Source organism: Mugil cephalus, chromosome 11 (genome assembly GCF_022458985.1).
Source record: "Mugil cephalus isolate CIBA_MC_2020 chromosome 11, CIBA_Mcephalus_1.1, whole genome shotgun sequence".
Taxonomy (NCBI): Eukaryota; Metazoa; Chordata; class Actinopteri; order Mugiliformes; family Mugilidae; genus Mugil; species Mugil cephalus.
In genome coordinates, this window is record NC_061780.1 from 21,767,355 (window position 1) to 21,788,967 (window position 21,613).

Genomic DNA, 21,613 nt, shown 5'->3' on the forward strand with positions numbered 1-21,613 from the left:
CTGCTCTACCACCTCTCCACCACCTGAGCTGTAGACATTTGCACATTTATAGAGTAAGAACTTGTGGGTTCAGTGTGCGAGTCTGAGTGTGTCTGACAGCTTTTTCACGTTTGTTGATGATCAATTTCAGGGTTTCATTTACGACCTTTTATCTTTGTCTCTACGTCAACAAGTACCAAACGCATAAAATGGGAAACGCGAAAACACGGAGGTGACGGAGAGGAGAGCTTCATTAGCGGCTTGGAAAATAGTGAATGACAGGGATTGGATGGTCGGGAAAGCAGACAGAAAATGAAATGATGACATGGGCAGCTCTCCCACCTGCACAGACAGACTGTCTTGCCAGCAAACCAATCACTCTCTGTGGAAGCAGCCTCTCGCTGGGTGTCACTGGGCAGACAACAAGCACACACACACACACACACACACACACACACACACACATACTCACACAAAATCAGAGGACTTTGACTAAATCGCAGCACAAATCATTTTTCCAGACCATTGCCAGATATCTCCAGCTCGGTGCTACTGACCGTCTGGATCGTGTCACTCTGCTGTGTGCATGCTGCTTGGAGATCAGATATATATTTGACATGTTCCATCTGAACAGAAGCTTGACACTCATATATGATTTAAGCATGACAGAGATGTGTGCCGCTGAAATACATCTCACCAGGAAAACAAGACATTGCCGTGCCAACCACACCCATCAGCCTACACAGTATCCGTCCCATATAAGCCCGACCCCGGCGCATGAACAGTAGGGCGTTGCAGCGAAAATGAGCTTCGGGCGTAATGTTCCATGTAGTGAGTCATAGTGACAGCCAATGCAGAGTCTGATATTCTTCACGAGATCCTTACAAAAAGACGAGAGTGTCAGTGTCATTTTTTTCTCTCTCTCTTCTGCCTTCTATTGCTTAGTTTGACAGCTTCTGCGATGTTTTCTGTAACGTTGGAGCATTGTACAGACTACCAGTATGAGCACAGAGACGACTTTCATGCTTTCGTGCTCAAAACACGGCCAAGTGAATGATGCTGTTATTTCAATTCAGTGAACTTTTTTCACCATCAGGTTGCACTGTATGTGCAGCACTGTACTGCTGAAACTGAAAGTACAATGGAGACACTTTCAAATGGAAGTCCATGATTTTTATTAACAGTATACATCATGGGACAAATAAACCTAAACCTGATAATTCTTAATCTCAGACTGACTCCATGTAGCATCCATCCGCTATGTCTGTTTGTATCATGATTTGATTTTTCAGTTTTGCTTTTGTAGTCGTAGGTTCTGCTCAAAGTAAAAGAGAGTTTGTTCCTTGCCACTATCACCATCACCAGGGGTTTTAGGCTCTGGGTTCTGTAAAGCATAGATCTTCAACAGGAGGTCCACGACCCCTAGGGGTCCACGGAGGCACTGCAGTGGGGTTGTAAAATCTTTGGTTGATTGGACATTTTTATATATATTTTTAAATTTTCCCCACAAATTTAAATTTCTTTAAATACACATTAACCTGAATCCATTATGTTTTAGTCATGTGATAAGGGATAGCTTAATATTGAATGCAAAATCATGATAATAATTATGTATATTTATTAATAGCACTAGGCTGAGTTTGATATAGAATGCATATAATATTTAGGGGATCCCCACTTAATCTCTCTTTGGTGTCCTTGGCCTGACCCCTGCTGAAAAGCATCTTGAAACAATTACTGTTTCTATTTCTATTTCTATTAATATAGTGCTACTATGAGTACCTTCCTAATATTATGTAGGCATCCCCTGTGCCTCCAAAATATTTCTGACTTCTGAGTTCAGGTCAACAGCTTGTGCCGTTTTTCACGATTTTTTTGAGTCCTCCCTAAACCTTTTTTGTGTGTCTGTGTCAGGCTGCATCCTGCTGGTGATGGCTGCTGCCAACAAGGAGTGTTATTTTCTTATGGGGGTGGGGGTCCCCGGTCTGGTCTAGGTGGGTGGTACATGTCTAAGTAACATCCACGTGAATGCCAGGTCCAAAGTTTTCCCAGCAGAACATTGAATTGTTGCCATTGTTATTTACGTCTCCTGTCTGGTGGATTTAATGTAGTGGCTGATCAGTGTATATAAATCAAACTGAATTGAATTATTCTTGAGACTGGGGCTCTGTGCGGCCAAACCATCTGTTGCAGGACGCCTTGTTCTTCTGGATATGATTCAGTTTTGGTGAACGATTTTCAAACATATCCAATGGCTCGCTGATAGTATTGGTGATAACAATCAGAGTCAATGGTTTCTAAAATGCCCTTACATAAAGTATTACATCACACACTCCATCAAAAAAACTAAACAAAACAAAACAAAAACAAGTGGCAAGTGGTAAGAAATGATTTTGTGCTTACTTTCAACACTGATTACATATGTGAGCATGGTGGTGCTGCTACTTGGCAGTCAGTCCCTAACACCCTATCAATCACCTCTGTGTGTGATGAATATGTGAAAAGATGGCAAGCTATGATTGGCTGATGTAGTAGTGTGTCCCATCCTGGTCAAATCACAGGAAGAGCTGGATTCCATCTAAGACGCAGGCCTTGGTTCCTTATGTTTAATGCAGTTCTAGTCCAAATATCCCCAAACAGATGTAGTGGAATAATCCAGATCACTGACTGTGTTCCACCAAAGACGGTATTCAGGGATTCTTAATTTCTATTTTATGCATGCTCAATCACCATTGAAGGGTTGAGGCAATAAAATCTACATATTAGATCACCATAACGTATTCAGGCTATCTGCATTTCAACATATTTGTGCTTTGAATCAGATGTTACGGATTCTTCAGGTTATGGCCCATCATGCTAGCTTCTGCCAGGATTCCTCACATATGGAGATATGAATCAAATAATCCTTTTTTTTTTTTTTTTTTGCTGCTAGCTCCATCCTGTCAGACGTTTTATTCACCAACGAATGAGATACCAGCGTCGACTTGATGCATTGTTAATGTTGTCGTGTAGCTTTGCCTTTGGTTTTAGCACCTCAGCAGTGAACGCAGCGGTTACAAGCTGTTGTGGGGTGATCTGTTGACTCCCCATAGTCCCGCTTGCTACTACTGTAAAGGAAGGCTGGGGTAGGGGAGTGGGGATACGATAGCAATGCAAGCTGTGAGCAGGGACACTCGCTGGCCTGGTACAAGCTGTTAACTCCCCGGTCCTGCTACAGAGCTGTAGGATGGCAGCAAGGAAGACTGTGGTGAGCGCTGGCTGGGCCGGTACAAGCTGTCACGGTCTGCGCTGTTTATGAGCTGTATGGCCAACGTGGGAGCTAACAAAGCTATGATAACATATATACAGTATGTATGAAACCCAGCCAGTGCAGGCTGGAGTCCATTGGAAGCAGCTGTGTTAGTGTAGGCAGCGTTAGCTCGCCGGTCGTGCTAACCTGCGTGTCACTAAGTTCTGCCAGGGTGGTAGCAGATCTGGGGTGCTGCAACATGTTCCCACTACCATCCATCTGTCAGCCCTTGCTCCGAGCGCAGCATCTCTCACCTAATGTTATGTTTTCATTATATTCCTCAATATGGAAGCTATAGCATTTTGTGTGGCGTGGCCAGGCAGGCATAGGAGAGGAGCGCTTGGAGTGTTTGGATCGCCGAGGCTTGTTCATATGAGCGTCCATCTGCTCCAAATCTGCTGCCCTCACAGTCAGCGGCTCGTGTTGTGACATTTTCCCGACGTAAGGAACGATATATGAGGATGATAACACCTGAGCCGAGCTTGATTGTCGTTCGAAGGATTTCTTGACATGTTAATGAGAAACCTTAGATGAATTTAGTTTTTGGATTGTAAATCCAAAGCAACAGTAATGGAGGACTCTAGTAATGCACCAAAATAAAAGGAATTAAAAAGAAAAAAGAAAAATCCTAATTAGCTCTTACAATCAAATTTAAAATACACTTTATAAAACATCTATATTATTTTTAATTAGGGAGTGTTTCAACAATTTGAATTGGGTGAAATGTAACAGCAGCTAATTATTGTGTTTTTGGAGTGTCGTTTGAGCAGTTGGTGCTGAAAAACAAACCCCACCACAAAGACTCGGGGACTGAAAAAAAAGAAAGCAGAATTTTTTTTTTTTAATCAGCGAAAGGCCAAGTAATAGCTTTGCACTGTACGTGTGCAGGTAATGGGAACAGGTAACAGGATTAGACCGAAAGAGGAAGAAGATCATCGCTCACGGTGTCAGGGACTAAACATGAAGACTATAGACTTTTTAAAATATGTCCACTTCTTTCTATTGATCAGTTCCAGGGTGATGGGCTATGGGATATGGGCGGTGCCATCTCGCCAGTGCGGTTGCCATGGCAATTGTTAGTCATCATGATGTCACATCCTGATTGTATAGTGTCAGGTGACATCAGTATAATATTAACTACCACAAATGACAGAAACTATACTTGAAAAAATATTTTTGACGTGCACTTTAATATATTAGCATCTTGCGCTCACGTGGAGGAGGTAGAGCTCGTGACCAGAGGGAGCTCTACTTGCTTTGGATTTGCTTTTGAGGAGCTGTCATTGTCACTTCGGCCTTCTGTGGGTGTCCTGCGGTTTCGGGTAACAGGATGTTGTTAGTGGGGGGCCTTTGGGTGCTATGGGTTGAGGGGATGGGGCCTCTGTGGATCATCCCACAGATGCTTCATCAGTTTGTGATCTAGTGAATTTGGAGGCCAGGTCAACAACTTGTGCTGTTCATGTTTTTTTTTTTTTTAGTTGTTCCTAAACCATTTTTGTGTGTGAGTCTGTGTCAGGCTGCATCCTGCTGACAAGGAGTGTCATTACTATGGGGTGGGGGTGACAGGTCTGGTCTGGTCTAGGTGGGTGGTACATGTCTAAGTAACATCCACATGAACGAATGCCAGGTCCAGAAGTTTCCCAGTTGCCACAAGATGTTCAGTGTTATTTACTTCTCCTGTCAGTGGTTATAATGTTGTGGCTGATCGGTGTATGCTGATGTGTTTCTCTCTCTATGGATGTGGAAGTGTGTGTGTGTGAGTGTGTGTGTTTGTGTGTTCATAACCATGTATGTACTTTTAACAGCAGGAGGCTGTAACCTGCACCATCCACACTCTGTAATCACTGCTGTTTATGGCTGCATAAAACAACACACACACACACGCACACATCCTCTCCCTATTCCTCCCTCCTCGCCTATCTCCTCCCTTCATTCACTTTTACACACGCGCGTTTACGGCCGCCGTCTCAGTGGCTGTGCGATTATTGCCGTCTGGTTCGGAGGCTCTTATCTGTGTTGTGACGGAAGTGGCTGACTGAGACGCGCACACACTCAAACGCTCCCTTGCCCTCGCTGGCTCACGCCGTCACTTTTCCTTCTCCTCTCCTTGCCTTTCTTCCCCTCCTCTTCCTCGTCCTTCCTGCAGGCGGGCGGGCAGGCGGGCGGGCGGGCGGCGGCGGTGTCGGTTGTGGTGGAGCGGCCCGCGTTGCGTCTGCGCTCGCCTTGCCGCGGCTTGTGCCAGTTCAGGAGATTGGCATTAAAGCCAGACATGAGCTCATCGGCCCAGCTGGGCAGACAGCCCATTACAATGCTCAGCAGGGCCCTACCGCAGGGGTGAAAAGAGCTCAATACCTGCTGATTATCTTCTCTTCCTCTCCGTCTGGGTCTCTGGGTCTCTCACTCACTCACTGCCTTTTGCCTTCGCTCTGTTTCTTCTTATTGTCTGCACTTTTTTCTTGTACTTTTCTTTTTCTTATCCGTAACTTCTCTCCTCCACGTTCTGCTTTTCCCGGCTCTCCCTCGCAGCCTCTTCTCCTCTACTCTGTTGCCTTGCTTTCCTCTTTCTTTTCTCTCTCTACACCCTCTCCTCCTTCCTTCCCTCGTTTTTCTCCTTCTTTCCTCTCCTCCTCTCCTCATTTGTTCATTCACTTGGTCAGTTGTCCTTCAGCCTCGTGCTCTGCTCCGTCTCGCTCTTTCTCAATCTGTCTTATTCCATCTGTCCTTCACACACACACACACACACACACACACGCCGTATCTGTCTTTCTGTCAGCCCTCCATCCTTTCCCTCCTTTTCTTTTTCTTATTGTCTATCTCCGGCACGCACACAACTTTTCGGTGAGCGCTGTGGTGTCATTGCAGTGGTGCCTGCGGCAGTAAGAGAGGTAGAGAAGGAGGGAGGGGAGGGGAGGTTTTTAGAAATGACAGAGGTGGAAATGAGGTGTGTGTGTGTGTGTGTGTGTGTGTGTGTGTGTGTGTGTGTAGAGATGACAGGGGCGGGAAGCCAGACAGCTGGTGCACCTGTGCGGACAGGAAATGACACGGCACTGCAGCCAGACAAGGGCAGGAAGCAGCAAATATGATGTGGCATGCCAGACGTTTTTTATTGAACGCGACTCTCTACTCTGCAATCTCACCGTCTGGAGTGGCCTTTCTGTTACTCAGCGCTCCGCTGAAGACGCCGGGCTACAGTCGATGCCCGAGCAAACACACTCTTTCGCTGGCCTAACCCCCCCCACCACCACCACCACCACCACCACCACCACCTCCCCGCCGCCCCTCCCCGCTCTCTATTTCCCAGCTTTCCGGCGTTGTCAGCTGGCGAGATGCATTGCGGTTAATTCGTGAACCCCATTCAGCCTCGGCATTAAGGCTGAGTCATATCCATCTTTTGTTCTGACATTTGGAATGGCGTTCAGTAATACTGAATCCACACAGAAGTCACAAGGCGTTTTGAGTTATTAGTCTGACGGAAAATGTTATGTTAGAGTCGAAATGGGACTTCGTCATGTGCTGGCGCTTTCGCCGCAGCTCATGACAGAGGCAGTGCCCACAGAAAGATGCTGTACATTTTAGTGATGCAGGAAAGAAATGGCTTTAAGTGCACTGTTTGCAGGTTATTTCATATCCGGTTTGTAATCTGTATGTTTGGAACTTTTTTTTAATGTATAAAGGCATGAAAACGTTGCTCTCTGATTTGAGTGCGACTTCTGTTACAGTGGACTTTAAACTACAGCCTCCAGTCTTCCTGGACGGCTCTTTGCCTTATTTTGTAACTTGGCTCCGAGAATTAGCTTTCCCTCAACCGTCAGAGTATTAGCGAGGCTTCCGTTAATTCCAGTTCACAGTCTGCATTGCTAATCATCCCTCTAGGTGTTTGTTCACTGGGGCTAAGGTTGTGGCCCCGCGCAGGCCGGTCAAGTCCTCGGTGCTCATGATAAATATACCAGGACCTGGACGAGTGAAAAGGACTGACAGCACTATATGGAATATAACAAAAAAAAAAAAAGGTGGTTATAGCAGTAAAGAAGGGTATGCATTGAAAATGTTGCTTAAATAAAAATATGTACTTTAAATATCACCATAAGAAACTTACTTTAGTAACATTAGTCCTCTCCAGAGATAATTTTCATTGTGGATGAGTGTGAATTATCTGATTCCTTAAAAAATATGATACTTGTTACATCATTAGCCTAAAATTGACATCTTTAAATGTCCTTCGTCAGCCAAATGGAAACACAGCAAACCTCCACGTTTGAGATTTTGGACAATTAAAATGTTGAGTGAAAAAAGTCTTCTAGAGGTACTTCGACTAGCAGAGATCCCCCAGCTTTTAAAGGCTGGTGTGGGGGTTTTACATTTGCGATTATGTAATTCAGAAACATGTTTGATGGTAACCTGCAGATAGGACACCTACAGTTTATCACTTTCTAGTTTCTGAAGGTTTTTCTTAGGGCTTAACCTTAATGTCACAATCAAAGTTATGTTTCAAACTTCAGAAAGTTATACCTCAAACGCCATAACGTGACTAAAAACACACTTTTAGGGTTAATTGAAGTTCAGTGGAGTCCCCCTTTAAGTCAGGAAAGACTCACATTCTTGTATATAAAATAACTGGAACTAAAAATTCAAGCCCTAACCATGAAATACAAAAATCTGAAACGTGTTCTATACTTTCATCTATATAACGTGAAAAGGGAAAAATACTGTACCACGTATTTAGCATTATAAAGCATTATTTCCCTCTTCAAACGACTCACTGTGAACCTCCTGGTCTCTGCAAGAGTGGAACACATCTCTATAAAATAAGCTGTGGGATGGGACTCTTTCATTTCTCCCTGTGTCCCCAGTGTTCCCTTGTGGTTTGTGATGAAGACGAGGCGTAATTGATTCAAAGCTTAAACCCGTGCCCGGGAGACGGCTTTGGTTTTCAGAAGTAATGGAGCGACAGAACAGAGGCGCGATGAGAAGTGAAGCAGGCAGTGGGGAAGATGAACAGTTTTTCCACTCCATGTTCGGGGATGGTGCACCAAGCAGGGGCCTTTTTTTTTTTTTTTTCCCCAAGATGAGCCACAAGATGGCGCTATGAAGTAGCCTCCAGCTCAGCACCACACCAGGCTCAGATGGAGAAGTTGCAGAGGGTGGAGGAGAAGTAAAGGACATAACTTAAAGTTCTTCACTGTGCTGCTTTTTCTTTTTTTTTTTTATTCCCCAGTACGGTCACTGGTGGATTTATGGTCTCATCACAAACACGTAAACCAAACTTTATCCGTGGCTCCTGTTTTATTGTCTCAGTCATTTATCTGCTGCATGTGGGGGTAATACAGCCAAAAAATCTTTAATCTCTTAAACCTTTTCCTCTGATATGCTGCACATTTCGATCACACACACGTGCACGTGAAGTCAAATGAAGTCTGCACCCTTGGTGTGTGCAGACACACGGTGGTGGTGTTTCTTTTCCTGCCTGCGTTTCACGTGATGAAAGCTATATTTATTTTTTCTTTAGATCTTTTAAGGGGTCACACTGTGAGCATATCACGCTTTAATTCAAACTGTCACAAAACAACAGCAGCAGCAGCAGCAGCAACGCTAATGCAGTGAACTCCTGAAAAGCAGGAAAGCCCCATGCTAAGTTCCTAAAATAGACACACGCACACGTGCCAGGCATGATAAACCTATCAACCTAAAGTTAGTATTCCTCAAATACACGATGAGACAGACGTTTCCCGAGAGAGGCGCAGAGAGGCTGTGTGTGCACAGTGTGTGTGTGTGCGCGCGTGTGTGTGTGTGTGTGCGTGCAGACTGCAGGCAGGGGGGGGATGGTAGGGGAGCTGGTAGACTAGAGTGCATTTGGTATTCAGCCGTGCCTAGTATTTATCTGTCTGCTGGCTGTCTAGTCTGGTCTGGCCTGTTAGTGGTGTCACCCTGCGTGCTCCCCGGGGGACTAAATTGACGCTCCAGACAGACTGTGTGTGTGTGTGTGTGCGTTTAGTGGCTGTTGTAGGCTGTTATGAGCGGATAGAGGTGGGTTGCAAGAGTCAGAATCGATGCGTGTCTGAGTGTGTCTGTGGATGAGAGCTTGTCTGAGGTGCGTGTGCATGAGAATGACCTCACATCAAGACAGACTAAAAAAAAAAAATAAATAAATAAACAAGAAAACGCTCCTCAGTGTCTCGATTGATATTGCCGCCTTAGCTGACAACACAGCGGCACCTCAATTTGTTGCTTCAATAAAATTATGACAGCTGCCAGGCGTTGGCAAATTGCATCAGGGTCACGCGTCTGTTTTTTCTCTCCCCTTCCAAAAGTGTCAGTCCGCTCATGAAGGAGTGTGGAATTCATCGGATGCCGCGCCGTCAAGGAAAATATTTTTGCATGATTGGATATAGAACTTGGCTAGTGATGCGGCGGCTAATGCAGAACATCTGTCGGAGGTCTCTGCTTTTCCCCATTTACTGATTTTCCTTCACAGAGGTCCATTTCATTTTATTGCCTCTGGTTACTGGTGTCTTCAGAATGAAAAGGGTCAAACTGCACCCCCCTCTGAGCATTTCCCATTTTTTCAGTCAAAGCATATGGCATACATGATGAGATTTTCTCCCGTGTTACTTGAATTGCGGCGGCACAAGTGGTTTGCCTCTTATCAGAAGAGTCGTTCTTGTAATATTCTCTCCTTCTGCCGTGCACATATAAAGTTAAAAAAAAATAACCAGTGTGTGCTGTTTTAGTGGGCAAATGGGACGTTATTCATTTTTTGCCGTAAATGGTAAAAATATGGCAGAAGTTGGGACGAGTGTTCATAAGCATCACCAGGTGCCACAGTTGGTAACAGGCTGTGGGGCCCCCACCAGCGGTTATCGACCCGTCCCCCTACCACCACCACAGGCCATGGTGTGGCCAAAAAAACTTCTCTTTTAGTTGTTCTTTTGATATTAAATGTGCAAACTGTAACATAAATAAATAAAATAAAAAGAATGGGGAAAATGCATCATTTTGGTTGTGCATGCATAGGTTAGGCTACTAGGCTGGATCAATGCGCACTGGTCACTGAGTAAACTTGATACATTTGATTTTGCTTTCTAAATGTAATGTTTAGCTGGAACAGTGGCGTAAACGGTGGCCTTAATCCGACTTTAACTGGACAACATAAGTGCATGTAAACACTTTACTGTGACTCAAATCTGAGTTTTCCTTATCTGATTAAGACACCTAGATAATGTGATTGGAAATCGATTTTCTGACCCTGGAACAAAAGCATAACGTAAGCTGGTCGCAGAAGAAGAAGTTAAACAGAGCCGGTAGAAGAACCATCTGAGGGATAGCGCCATATTTTGTGCACCATAAGTAGCATGCGCATTACGTATAAGATTAAAAAATCTGAACTATTATCCATATTGTTGTTGTGGGTAATGCCGGTCAACCGGAAAGGGGACAGTATTAACCCACCGAAAAGACACATATCGCCACCTAGTGTGGAGGAGGAGGACACATTCCTGTCAGTTATTCTAGTTTCTCCGTTGCATGTAAACTGGGACAAGGACCGCGTTCAGAAAGTCGAATATTGAGCATAGCTCAATTAAACTTTGCATGTAAACACACTGAGTGAGTGTTGCTCAGATGAGCAGCTTGCCCCTTTTTCCTTCATCCACTCAGTACAACCCAGCCTCACATCAGCTAACAGAATGCTAACCAAGCGCAGCTATCACATCTTCATCCTGTGCACACATAAGGTAAATGTAACAATTTAACGGCTTTTCCTACGCAGGACGGCTGCCTGCAAGCTCTGCAGTGACCTTTCATGGTCCCCGGGCCCCGGTTTTGGTAACCTCCTGGTCTAGAGTGACATTCAGAGCCTCAGATTTGAACAGCCTAGTTTATTTATAGACTGCAGACAGTTTTGTACTAGAGAGTATGTGCGTGTGTGTTGGGTGGGACGGTTGCGCTGTTATTTGGAATCAGAGGGGTGAGGTGGGTGGGGGGTGTGAGGGGGTGACGGGGGTCTTCCCTCTCCGCTGCACATGTGCCCCTGAACCACAAGACTGGTGCAGGGGGTCACCTCAAGGTTAGCCCCTTCAAAGGGCCGTCTCCATTGGCTGTGGCCTGCCGTAACAAGGGAGTGAAACTCGAAGCGCTCTCCCCACCCTCCCCAAATAACACACCAGACCAACCAGTCCAGACCCCCCCTCCTTCTCTCCCCCCTCCTCCTCCTGCTCTCCCCTTCTCCGCTCTCTCACAGCCATTGTCAACCACGACCCGGCCGTCTGCTAGCTTTCTGAGTCAGGTCACCCCCCCTCCACCCCCCTCCTGTCCAAACCACCAATGTGCAACCATCCCCCTGCAACCCAGACACACACACACACACACACACACACACACAACCCCTATCCCATCCTCTTTCCAGTGCTGCCTTCAAGTACTCCTTGTAAAGGCCTGTAACCTAGCTGTGCCTGAATATCCATGCTGATTAACGTTCTTTTAGTGACAATTGCTAATTACATACCTCGCAATCAACACTGTTATATTATGGGTGAACTGCCTACTTTAAATATAGTGGTTTTTTTTATAATTAATTTTATAATTAATTTTGTATTATTTGACCCTGGTCTTAGACTTTATACCATAGCAGCTCCCTCTGCTGTATAAATTGTAATACTTATGAATAGTCAGCCAGCACGGTAGCCAATTAATGCATTCTATGGCTAATGTATTCAAGGGCCTTCATGAATAGTAACTACTGACACCAGACAGCACAACACCAAGCTTGTCTGTAACAGAGGCCCCTGCATTAAATTAAATTAAAAAAAAAAAAAAAAAAGCTATTGCTTTTTACGTGTGGTCCTCAAGAGTGTTTGTTTATGTGTCATTGAGCTATTGAAGTCTATCTAAGTCTAAGTTGTTTTATTATTATTATTATTTATTTATTAAAGATCATTCAGTAACATACAGGCATCAGCCACGTCACAAACAACTGGAAGCAGCAAGAACAAACAATAGAAAATAAATAAATCCTAGGGGTTATTTAATATATAACTTAAGAAGGTTAGATAGTTTTAAGGTACTTCTGTTCGTTCTTTACAGAATAAAAGAAAAATTATGAATCATTCTTAAAAGCCAAAGAATTTACAGATTATCACTATATTGTTACACATACATTACACATAAATGTTCATTTTGTATAAAAAACTTAATAAAATTGTATTCAGACTCAGGTATAACGTCAATTCATTCATGCTTTTTGCCCCAAAATCTCAGTGCGGTTGTAGAAAAAATGTTCTTCTTGACAAAATATACTTCTAAATTAAACCTAATTCTTAAAAACTCTTTGTATGGATAAACGTGATGAATTGTTTTGAAATGAATCTCTTTCATTTTAGGTCACAAAGGAAATGACAAATATCTGGTGCTAACTTCGAAAGTGTCAGTCTTTCCTTTCTGTCCAAGTCTAAGTCAGAGTTGTGATATTTCTGTCCGCTCCTGAAGGCAGCACCACGCTTTCCTCTCCTCGCTGGCCCGCCCCCGGAGCCCTCTGATTGGCCGAGGCTGTAGACTGTCAGTGTGTGGGCGGGGCTTGAGGCCGCTGTGTCTGCTGTGCTGTAGTAGGGGAAGGAAGGACAGCTGCTCTCAGCGGCGGAGGAAGGGACGGGGAGGAGAAAAAAAAAACAAAAAAAAACAAAAAATAATACAACTCTACAATGCGTTAGCGAAGGGCAATGGCTCTTCTCTTCTAAATCCCCTCTCCGAAGGTCTTCGAGGACTAAAACATGGCGTGAGGAAAAAGCCGTGGGGGAAATTAAAGTGCGAAACTGTCGGGAGTTACTCGTAGCGGCGGACTCTGCTGCCGCTGCCTGGAAGTTTTTCGTTGTTCTCCGGTCCGGGGGCCCCGACGGTGGCGGCGGCGGCGGCGGCGGCGGCGGCGGCTCTCTCCCCCTCCCCGGAGCGGTGTCCCGGTCTGCGCAGCCCCATGCAAAACCTAACGGCCCCTGGCGGCCCCGGCAACTCCAATGTCACCTGCTCCTGCAACTGCACCGCTTCCCAGCCACAGGGAATGGAGATATGTGAGTAACATTAGCTGCTCCTCTTGAGGTCTCCTGACCTTAAAAACCTGCGGCGACTTTGGTGCCTAATCCCGTTTAATGTGTACTCCACAGTGTGGGACAACAAATCAGATTTACTATTCCTCCTCCAACACGTTAAACCTCTGTTAACTCGCTGTGGCCGGCTCACTTACAGTAAAACCTGCAGTGCCCCTGTCTTGTCTCTGTCTTAACAGGAACTTTGTGGTGACCTTAGTGCACTTCTAGTGGTATTTATAACCTGTTTAATGTCTTTATTTGCTTTATAGTGTTTGCGTAGCACACAGTATTGACTTTCTAGTGACTACACCATGCTTTAGATTGTGTTTGAGCTCTTATGCTACCCATTCACGTTACATGGACATAATGTGGTGCCCATCTGTTTAACAGTGATATATGTTCCTATAGCATTAGAGTAGTACATGCTTATACATCAGCTTTTCACATGCTTTAAAGATTAAAACAATTAATAATAATAACTTAACACTGCTCTCTTGACTTTTCGGGACTCAAACATGTATGTTTCTTCTTACTTGAAGTTGGCGCTATATTCATAACTCTATACTCTATTTTGGCCCCTGGGCCTGGCTGGCTGTGCATATGCTCGGAGAGAGCTTACCACAGAGGGTTAAATAGTTTGCCTGTCAGCACAGACAGGAAACGCTGGAATGGTATGTTATGTCTGTCTGCCTTCTGAGCAGCCCAGAGAGAAACTATCATTATCAGCTCTGCCCTAATGCTGCTGCCTGCTAGATCCACTGCAGATGTTCCTCTTTATGGCCGAGGCAGAGAGCGCTCAGAGAGGCAGACAGACAAACACATGCGGGTGGGCAGACAGGTTGAAATGCAGCGGACGGCCAGACAGTGAGTGCATGCATGCAGTGTGACATATCCACAGACAGACAGACAGACAGACAGAGGAAGACAAATACAAAGGAGACGGGCACATAGCAGACACTCAGACAGGCGGGTAGATTCATAACCAGGCATCCAGACAAGTACCGACAGAGATATAAACAGAGATGCAGACAGACACATCCAAAGCCAGACAGGCAGATATACTGACAGACAGACAAGCTACAGACGTACGGACAGACAGAGTTACAGTGATGTGTAATTTCCATTGGGGCCGGGGCCAGGCATGGGCAACATGAGGTGAACACAGGATATTAGATTTAGATTTGGCAGCAGAGTGTGGTTGTGCTGACGCCACATTGTAACCAAGAAGTGTGTGTGCGTATATGTGTGTGTGTGTGTGTGTGTGTGTGTGTGTGTGTGTGCGTGCGCTTGTCTGGCAGACGGACTGGTGTTCCACCATTCGTTTTTTTCTGTGGCATCATGGCATTGCTAGCCAGGAAAAAAGCAGACACACTCAGGAATGAACTGGTGCATGCACAGATAGACTGATACAGCGCAGAGACTAATTAGATAATCCAGGAGGAGTGTCTCAGACTTCTAACCTGAGCGGTGCTGCAAAAAGAAAAGGAAAAAAACCCCTCGAATGATTACGCCGACTGACACTTGGAGAGTATCAAACTACAAAACAAACTGCGCAGTGTATTTAGGGTACGCATGCGTCTGTGTTTGGTTCTTTGAATAAATGCTGGCCTGGTATTTTCAGAGCATTTCTCGTCTCTCATCTGAACGTCTCACTAGTTAGGGGAAGGAGAGGGGGGGGGGGGGGGGGGGGGGGGGGGGGGGGTCCATTCACAAGTGGTTTGAAATAGCCGTGTCCTACTGTAGTGGCCGTCTGGTTTGAAAAGAGCTCTTGTTTGTCGGCTGTGTTGTCATGCAGACTCGGCAAGGCTGAATAATGCAGCTCATGCTTTGATGATTTCTCTGGCTGAAGAAAAGAGCTACAGTCTGCCTCGTTTCTTTTTTCTCCTCTCTTTCTTTTTTTTTTTTTTTTTTGAAAGCGGAACAGGCCGCCTCACTGGTGTGTTTCCTCTTTTATTCAGAGGAGGAGGAAAATTGAAAGGGACCACGAACGTAGAGGGATCACAGCGGAGACAGTGTGTCACGGCCAGGAGCCGAACCTCAGCCTACACACTGGAATGCACATGTAGGATTTGAAAGGCAGGGACCTTTTAACAAGTGTTAGTCTCCAGCCGCCGCCGCCGCCGCCGCTGCGTTTGGATTCATTGTGCAGCGGCAGTTATCTCATACTGTAGGTGTGGTATTATAAAGTCCCGAGGTCAAACGGCACCAGTTTTGCGTGTGCATTCTTAAGCTTTAACCCACATTAGCAGTCTGACAGAGGAGGCTGAGAATCACTTCTCCCTGGTTGACCATGGAGATAGAGGCTATTAACTGGATAGCTGGTCACATTCTTCATGAGGATACAGTCCCTGTAGGGTGACACTACAGGCGTGGGTTCTGCAAACACTTTCCACTCTTAAGTCATTTAATCTAATATTGACTCCCACTGCTATCAGTCTTTCTTATGGTGGTGGGGAAATATTGTATGCCGACTGCGTGGGGTCATTTCACCTCTGTCTACTGCAAATAAAATTCTTCTCAATCAAGGCACATCATTTTATTAGCGGCGCAGCTGATTTTTTTTTCTTATCAGTATAAAAGTGTGTCGCAAAAGTGCAATGGAAAGACTTTTTTTTTGGCATTTCCCCATAGTGAGGTCTCGCGTGATGAGAATTTAAGAAAATTGTGTAATACCGCAAGATGAGACTCCGCAAAACGCTTTTCGGTGTAAACTGGAGAAACTGTGATGGAAATTCATCAGCTGATGACTTTAAGTGTAGAGTCTGGTAAGATGTGTCACGATGGGCGATGATAGAGCTGATGGAGAGGCGTGACAGAGCGGATGCAGATCCATGTCCGTACATAACTTGCCGCGTTTAGAGGCAAGAAGGACGGAGAAAGAGTTCTGGGTGAAAGTGGCGTGTGAATGAACGTCGCTGTTCAGGATGAAAAACATAAACGATGTTTTGTGAGGACTGAGCGAGTTGTCAATCCCGTCTTTCACTCTCCCGTGTGCCACTGAGAACCTGACACCCATTTTCGGTGGAGGGGTGGGGGGTCATTTAGTCTGAACCAACTCACCATAGCATGTCCGCCTGGTTGGTTACTCTGGAAAACCTTCCATTTATGCCGAGCCTCGGCTATGACCGAAATGTCATTAAATGTGCCTCCCTCCAGATAAAACCCCTGGAAAATCCTTCCGCTTAATATTCCTAGAATATTTTTATCATCGTCCTGGTTTTCTAGATGCATGCATAACTATATGCATACGTTTCTCTCTTGGGGAAAGTTTCAGGTCTGTGTGTCAGAGACTTGAGTGACTGTCTACATCTCTGTGTATGTAACAGTTAGCCTGCAGCAGGGGCCAGCCAGCCAGCCAGCCAGCCAGCCAGCCAGCCAGCCAGCCAGACGGATGTAAACGGGCCTGATCTGTAATCCTGTGTATGAGTGGTGTTAGTGTGTAGGTGGCAGCAGGGTCATCTGTCAACTACCTCAAGCCAAACACGCACACGGCTACTTGTTGACTCTCTCTGAAACGCATACAAGAAGATGTACACATAGGCGCACTCACACACATTTACACCCAGATATATGCACACACACACACAGAAACACAGACAGCACTCTCAGGCTCAGCCAATATTTACCCTCCAGTCTCCAGCCAGACAGCCAATCCAATCTCTCACTAAGCTCTTTGTTGTTTGTTTGGGGTTTGGGTTTTTTTGCCTCTTTTTTTTTTTCTTTTTTTTTTGTTTGGTCTGTTTGTGGACGTCTTGTTGATTTGGAATTACTTTGGTTTTTATTTAGTTTTATTATTAATGAATTCAAATAATGAGCCTCATAAAAGACTTTGAATAGAATTTCTGGGAGCTTGGGGAGGGGAGTGGCACAGACAACAAAACAAGACCATTAGAAAAAAAAATAAAAGAATCTCCTTTTTTTTTTTTTCTCTCCTTCCCAAATTTCTTTTTTGCCATCACTGCTCTTGTAATTAATTTCACAGGGAATTTCTGCACGTGGTTAGTGTCTCTCTCAGCGGAGGCTTATTTAGTCTTGCACCTCTCCTGAGCTGTGGGTTTATAGGAGCGAACAGCGGTGCTCAACTCGCAGGCGTTCAGAAAGAGCTCCTTGTTTTATTTAAGGAGGTGTGTCGAGGGGTCCCCAGACCCTGTTTTTACACCACAGACTTGACCTGTAGACACACTCTGCTGGCCCGGCGAACTTCTGCGTAAATGGTAGCTGAGAGCACACTGCAAGAAAAAAAAAAAATTGCTAAAAAAAACATTGCTACTGTTTGAACTGATCATTGAATTTAGTAGCAGTAGCACATGTGTACCCTCTGGCGACTATTCTAACGTGATAAACTGCAAATTAAGATATTTTTAAGGACATTGCCAATAATTTTCTGGCTTACGCTTCTCAATTCTTGACTTATATGTGCACATTATGAATTTGCAAATGTCTGTCTTTCGCTTCTTTTTCGGTTTTCTTCAGCCAGTGAATCAAGATAATAATCAGCAGGTTAATATTTTATTCTGTAAGAGCTTGTTCCAGCTGTTAATTTAAGCTGTGTGACGATAATGAGTGAAAGGTTTAAATCCAGGAGAAGACAGCATTGCTGTGTAGCTGAGTTTGTAATGAGTGACCCGGTGGCATCTCATTAGGGCTTCAGTTAAAACTTCATTTAGTTAAATGACATGAAAAAATAAATATTTTTTTTTTATAAGAAGACTTGCCATGTAGAAGAACTTTGCAGTGACCTTAAATGATCTAATCCTTGTCTTGATTTGGGTAAAGTAAAGCTGCACCACAGCTGATTGTATATATAAAATATTTCATAGTGTACCTTTGCACCGTTGAACTGAAGTATAGATAGAAGCTTTGTCATTGAGGTGTGACTTCTAAAGTTTGTTGGTCTCTCGCTACTGTCCAGGATGATTAACTGTTTTTTTCTGGGGTGCTAACACCTCAGGGAGAGAATTTGCTGCACATTGACTTTTTTGGGTTCGGTTTTCTTCCTTTTGACTTTATTATTATTATTTTATTTTTTAAAAAATCAGCCACCGTCGACTGTTTTTCCCCCCCAACGCTCGTATCTTGCGGCTGCGTAACCCAGCGTGGTCGGAATCAACCTGACAACCCTTGCAGCCACAAACACAGTGGACGACGCGGGCTGTAGCTCAGCGGCTCAGGTCTCTTTAGCCGAGCAGGTCAAGTTGAAGCAGCAACTTCCTGAGTTCAAAGTGAGTGGAAGGGTCGGTGTCCTTCTACTTGTCCTTGCAACACCTTTGCTTTGCTGTGACCGGCCTGAGCAGCATTCACAACTTCCTTGGCTGCTGGGGCTCCCTTTGTGTCTAGATTCTGCACCCCCAACCCACACACACACACACACACACACATACACACCCAGACCTCCTCCCCTAGTTCCCAAAATGCCCTTGGGACTAGGGCAGATTTGTAGTCATAGTGTGTTTGAAGGCAGGCCATCCGTCAAGTGTGTATGTGACAGTGGTGGGGGGTGGCCAGTAGTCTGCTGTCTCGGTCAGCATCTATTTACACACAGTCCGACTGTCTGAGATGCTAAAGAGCTGTGGTGAATGAATCTGCCCCACTGTCTGCGGCGCGTCTCTCGACTCCAAAGCCTGCGGACGTGGACGGGACGTATTACCGTCTAACAAGACGCCGCGGCCGTCCAGACGCACACTGGCATGCCGATGCGTTCTTCCCAGGGTTTCGCACAAATGAAACGGTTGGCATGTTTATTACCCTTTGTGAACCCCCCACTGCACGTCTTGCCTTCCCACTCGCGTGAAACAAAGCAGCCATTACTGCTTTGAAATTACAAATGCCGTTTTCGCATAGTACGAAACAAAAAAACACGAAAAAACAAAAAAAAAAATCTAGCTGAAATGCTGTGCCGCCCGCCGCTTGTCAGATTTTAGGTAATCCGTTTGTTTATTATGTGAGCAGGAACACCCAGACAGTGGAATAATGACATGTCTCTTCAAGTGGTTTGCAGGGTTTTCCTTGGATTTGAAGAGGCTTACGTGGTAAAAATTTCCTAAGGGGTGGCACTTTGTGTGGGGGTGGTTTAGAGGACTGTACATTCATTTCAGGATGGGGACTTTTTGGCAGCACTTAAAAAAATCTCACTGCAAGGCAGATACACTTGGTCAACCATTTTCATGCCAGTTACAAAGGAAACCTTTTGCATGACTCCCTGACATTCAAATAGTCTCTAATAGAAGAGCAGACTTCGATAGACCGTCGGACGTTTGAGCTTCCAGTTGTAGTAGCAGTACACGTAATATAAGAAACATATATATCTCAGATATATGATATTTAATTAGGCTTAGCGTCATGTTATTTAGGTACCATGTTTTAAAAGAATAAAACTCTCTGGATCTCATAAAGTCTTTCCTTACGTTTAACCTGTTCATGCCGCAGATTTTATCAAATGCAACATTGCACCATATTAACCTGCTGAAAAACCACATATCACCCCCTAGTGCGGAGGAGTTGGTTATTCGTTTTTTTCCCGTTGCACGTAAAGTGGGACAGGGACCTCGTTCCGTACGTCGTATTTTGAGCGTAGCCCGACGAAGCTGTGCATGTGAGCGCCCTGACAGACAGAGGTTCCTGCAGGAGGAAGACATTTAGTGCGCCACTGTGTGTGAATGAGTGAATGAGTTCCTCCTGTGACGATAAGTGGCTCTTTTGCTGTGTTTTAATTGCTTGAATTCAACTGCTGTTATGTGTGGTGATTGACATGCGATGGATATGTTGCCTAGCACCAGCAGGACTCCTCCGTACAAAAATACACCTCACTTCGGCTCGTTTAGCTGTCTCCCTTTTTAAATATTGTATGATTATTACGGTAGTTAGTAGCAACAGAGAGGCCGTTACTGCACGATCCTTCCATATGCACCCATGTGGACTATTATCCCTGCGCTGGTTGTTGTTGTTGTTGTTATAATTATTTTTTTAATTATCTGCTTTTTAAATGGCCTGATATGTTTTTATCGTCTAAATGTGTTTTTTTTTTTTTTTTTTACAGTTGGCACACGTGTTAGCAAGTTTTTCCAGACAGATTCTGGTGTTTTTAGGGGCAGAAAAACTTCCAAGAAGTTTGATCAGGTCTTTAGTTTTGAACTTTTGTTTCCAGCTGATATATATATATATATATATATATAAAAAAGTGCTATCTGTCTTAATTTTCATATTTGAGCTATGTTAATGCCCCCTTCCTGCTCTGGACCACCTCAGCTCCACTGTCAGTACTGTACCCCCTCGTCTGCCCCTCCTGTCAAAGTGTGGGAGCTCGGGGTGGGGTGGGGTTAAATCCACAGCCTGTGCCAGCTGGGCCGCTGGTTGCGCCCTAACAAGGCCCTGCTCTGGATCTGACCTCATCACAGGAAATTACAGGGATTACACTAGAAGCAGAGAAACAGAGAAGGATAAAGATAAAGATGTGTAGGAGAGGAGGTAGTTGTTTGTTGTTTTAAAAGAAAAACAATAGAAAATCATCTCTGAAGATCCAGCAGGATTAAAAGCAACCTTCTATGTATATGTTAGGTGTAGGTGTATCATATATCCATCCATCAGGAGCTTAACATTTTATAGTGAGCCAGTGATGTCTGTGGGTTATTTTATTATTTATTTTTCTACATTTTAACCCAGTTTAACCTCCCAGCCGGGAGTCAAGTGGTACAGGATGTGTGTGGGTGTCAGAAAAAGAAGCCTCTGGTTGCCCAGTGCCTTCTCCTCGTTGCCCCCCTCTCAGTGGAGCTCGCTCTTCATTAGCGATTCAGGGGGCTGTCTGATTTTTTTTTTTGGTGTCTCTCCCTCACAATCCAGACACACAAGTCAGACAGCGGTGTCTGATACCTACGACCCACCCACCCTCCAGTCTCTCCCCCTCTTCTTCTCCTCCTCCTCCTCCTCCTCCTCCTCCTCCTCTCCCCTCGGCAGCCACCAGCTGACCCCAATCAGGCACAGGGCTGCTCTATTGTCTGGCTGGGGAGAGGGGGACACTTGCTCGCACACTCGCGCACACACACACTCGCACGCACACACACAAACTCAGACAGGGGGTCAAAGGGAGATAGAGACTGTCTGGTCTGGTTTGGCCTGCCTCTCTGACTCCCAGCCCCCAACCATAACACAGCGGCTCTCCTCTCCATCCCTCTCTTTCTTTCCTCGTCGCTTCCTCCCCTCTCTTCACGCAGACCCCATGGAGCTCCCAGATGTATATGATGCTTGTTATGCAAAGTGTTTTGCATTGGCATTGTCT

General features: G+C 45.1%; 1 protein-coding gene across 4 annotated transcripts in view; it reads left to right on the forward strand.

The window, feature by feature from the left end:
* The window catches only part of LOC125016674 (low-density lipoprotein receptor class A domain-containing protein 4-like), a 232,025-nt gene that overhangs the window by 175,792 nt on the left and 34,620 nt on the right, over window positions 1-21,613 (forward strand). Inside the window, exon 1 of one of the 4 annotated variants that reach the window (XM_047599310.1) lies at window positions 11,650-13,323. The exons of the other annotated variants lie outside the window; for them this stretch is intronic. Coding sequence (XP_047455266.1) covers window positions 13,230-13,323 — 94 coding nt within the window. The 5' untranslated portion in view covers window positions 11,650-13,229. Of the gene's footprint in view, window positions 1-11,649; window positions 13,324-21,613 lie in introns of those variants that run through there. 4 annotated transcript variants of the gene reach the window in all.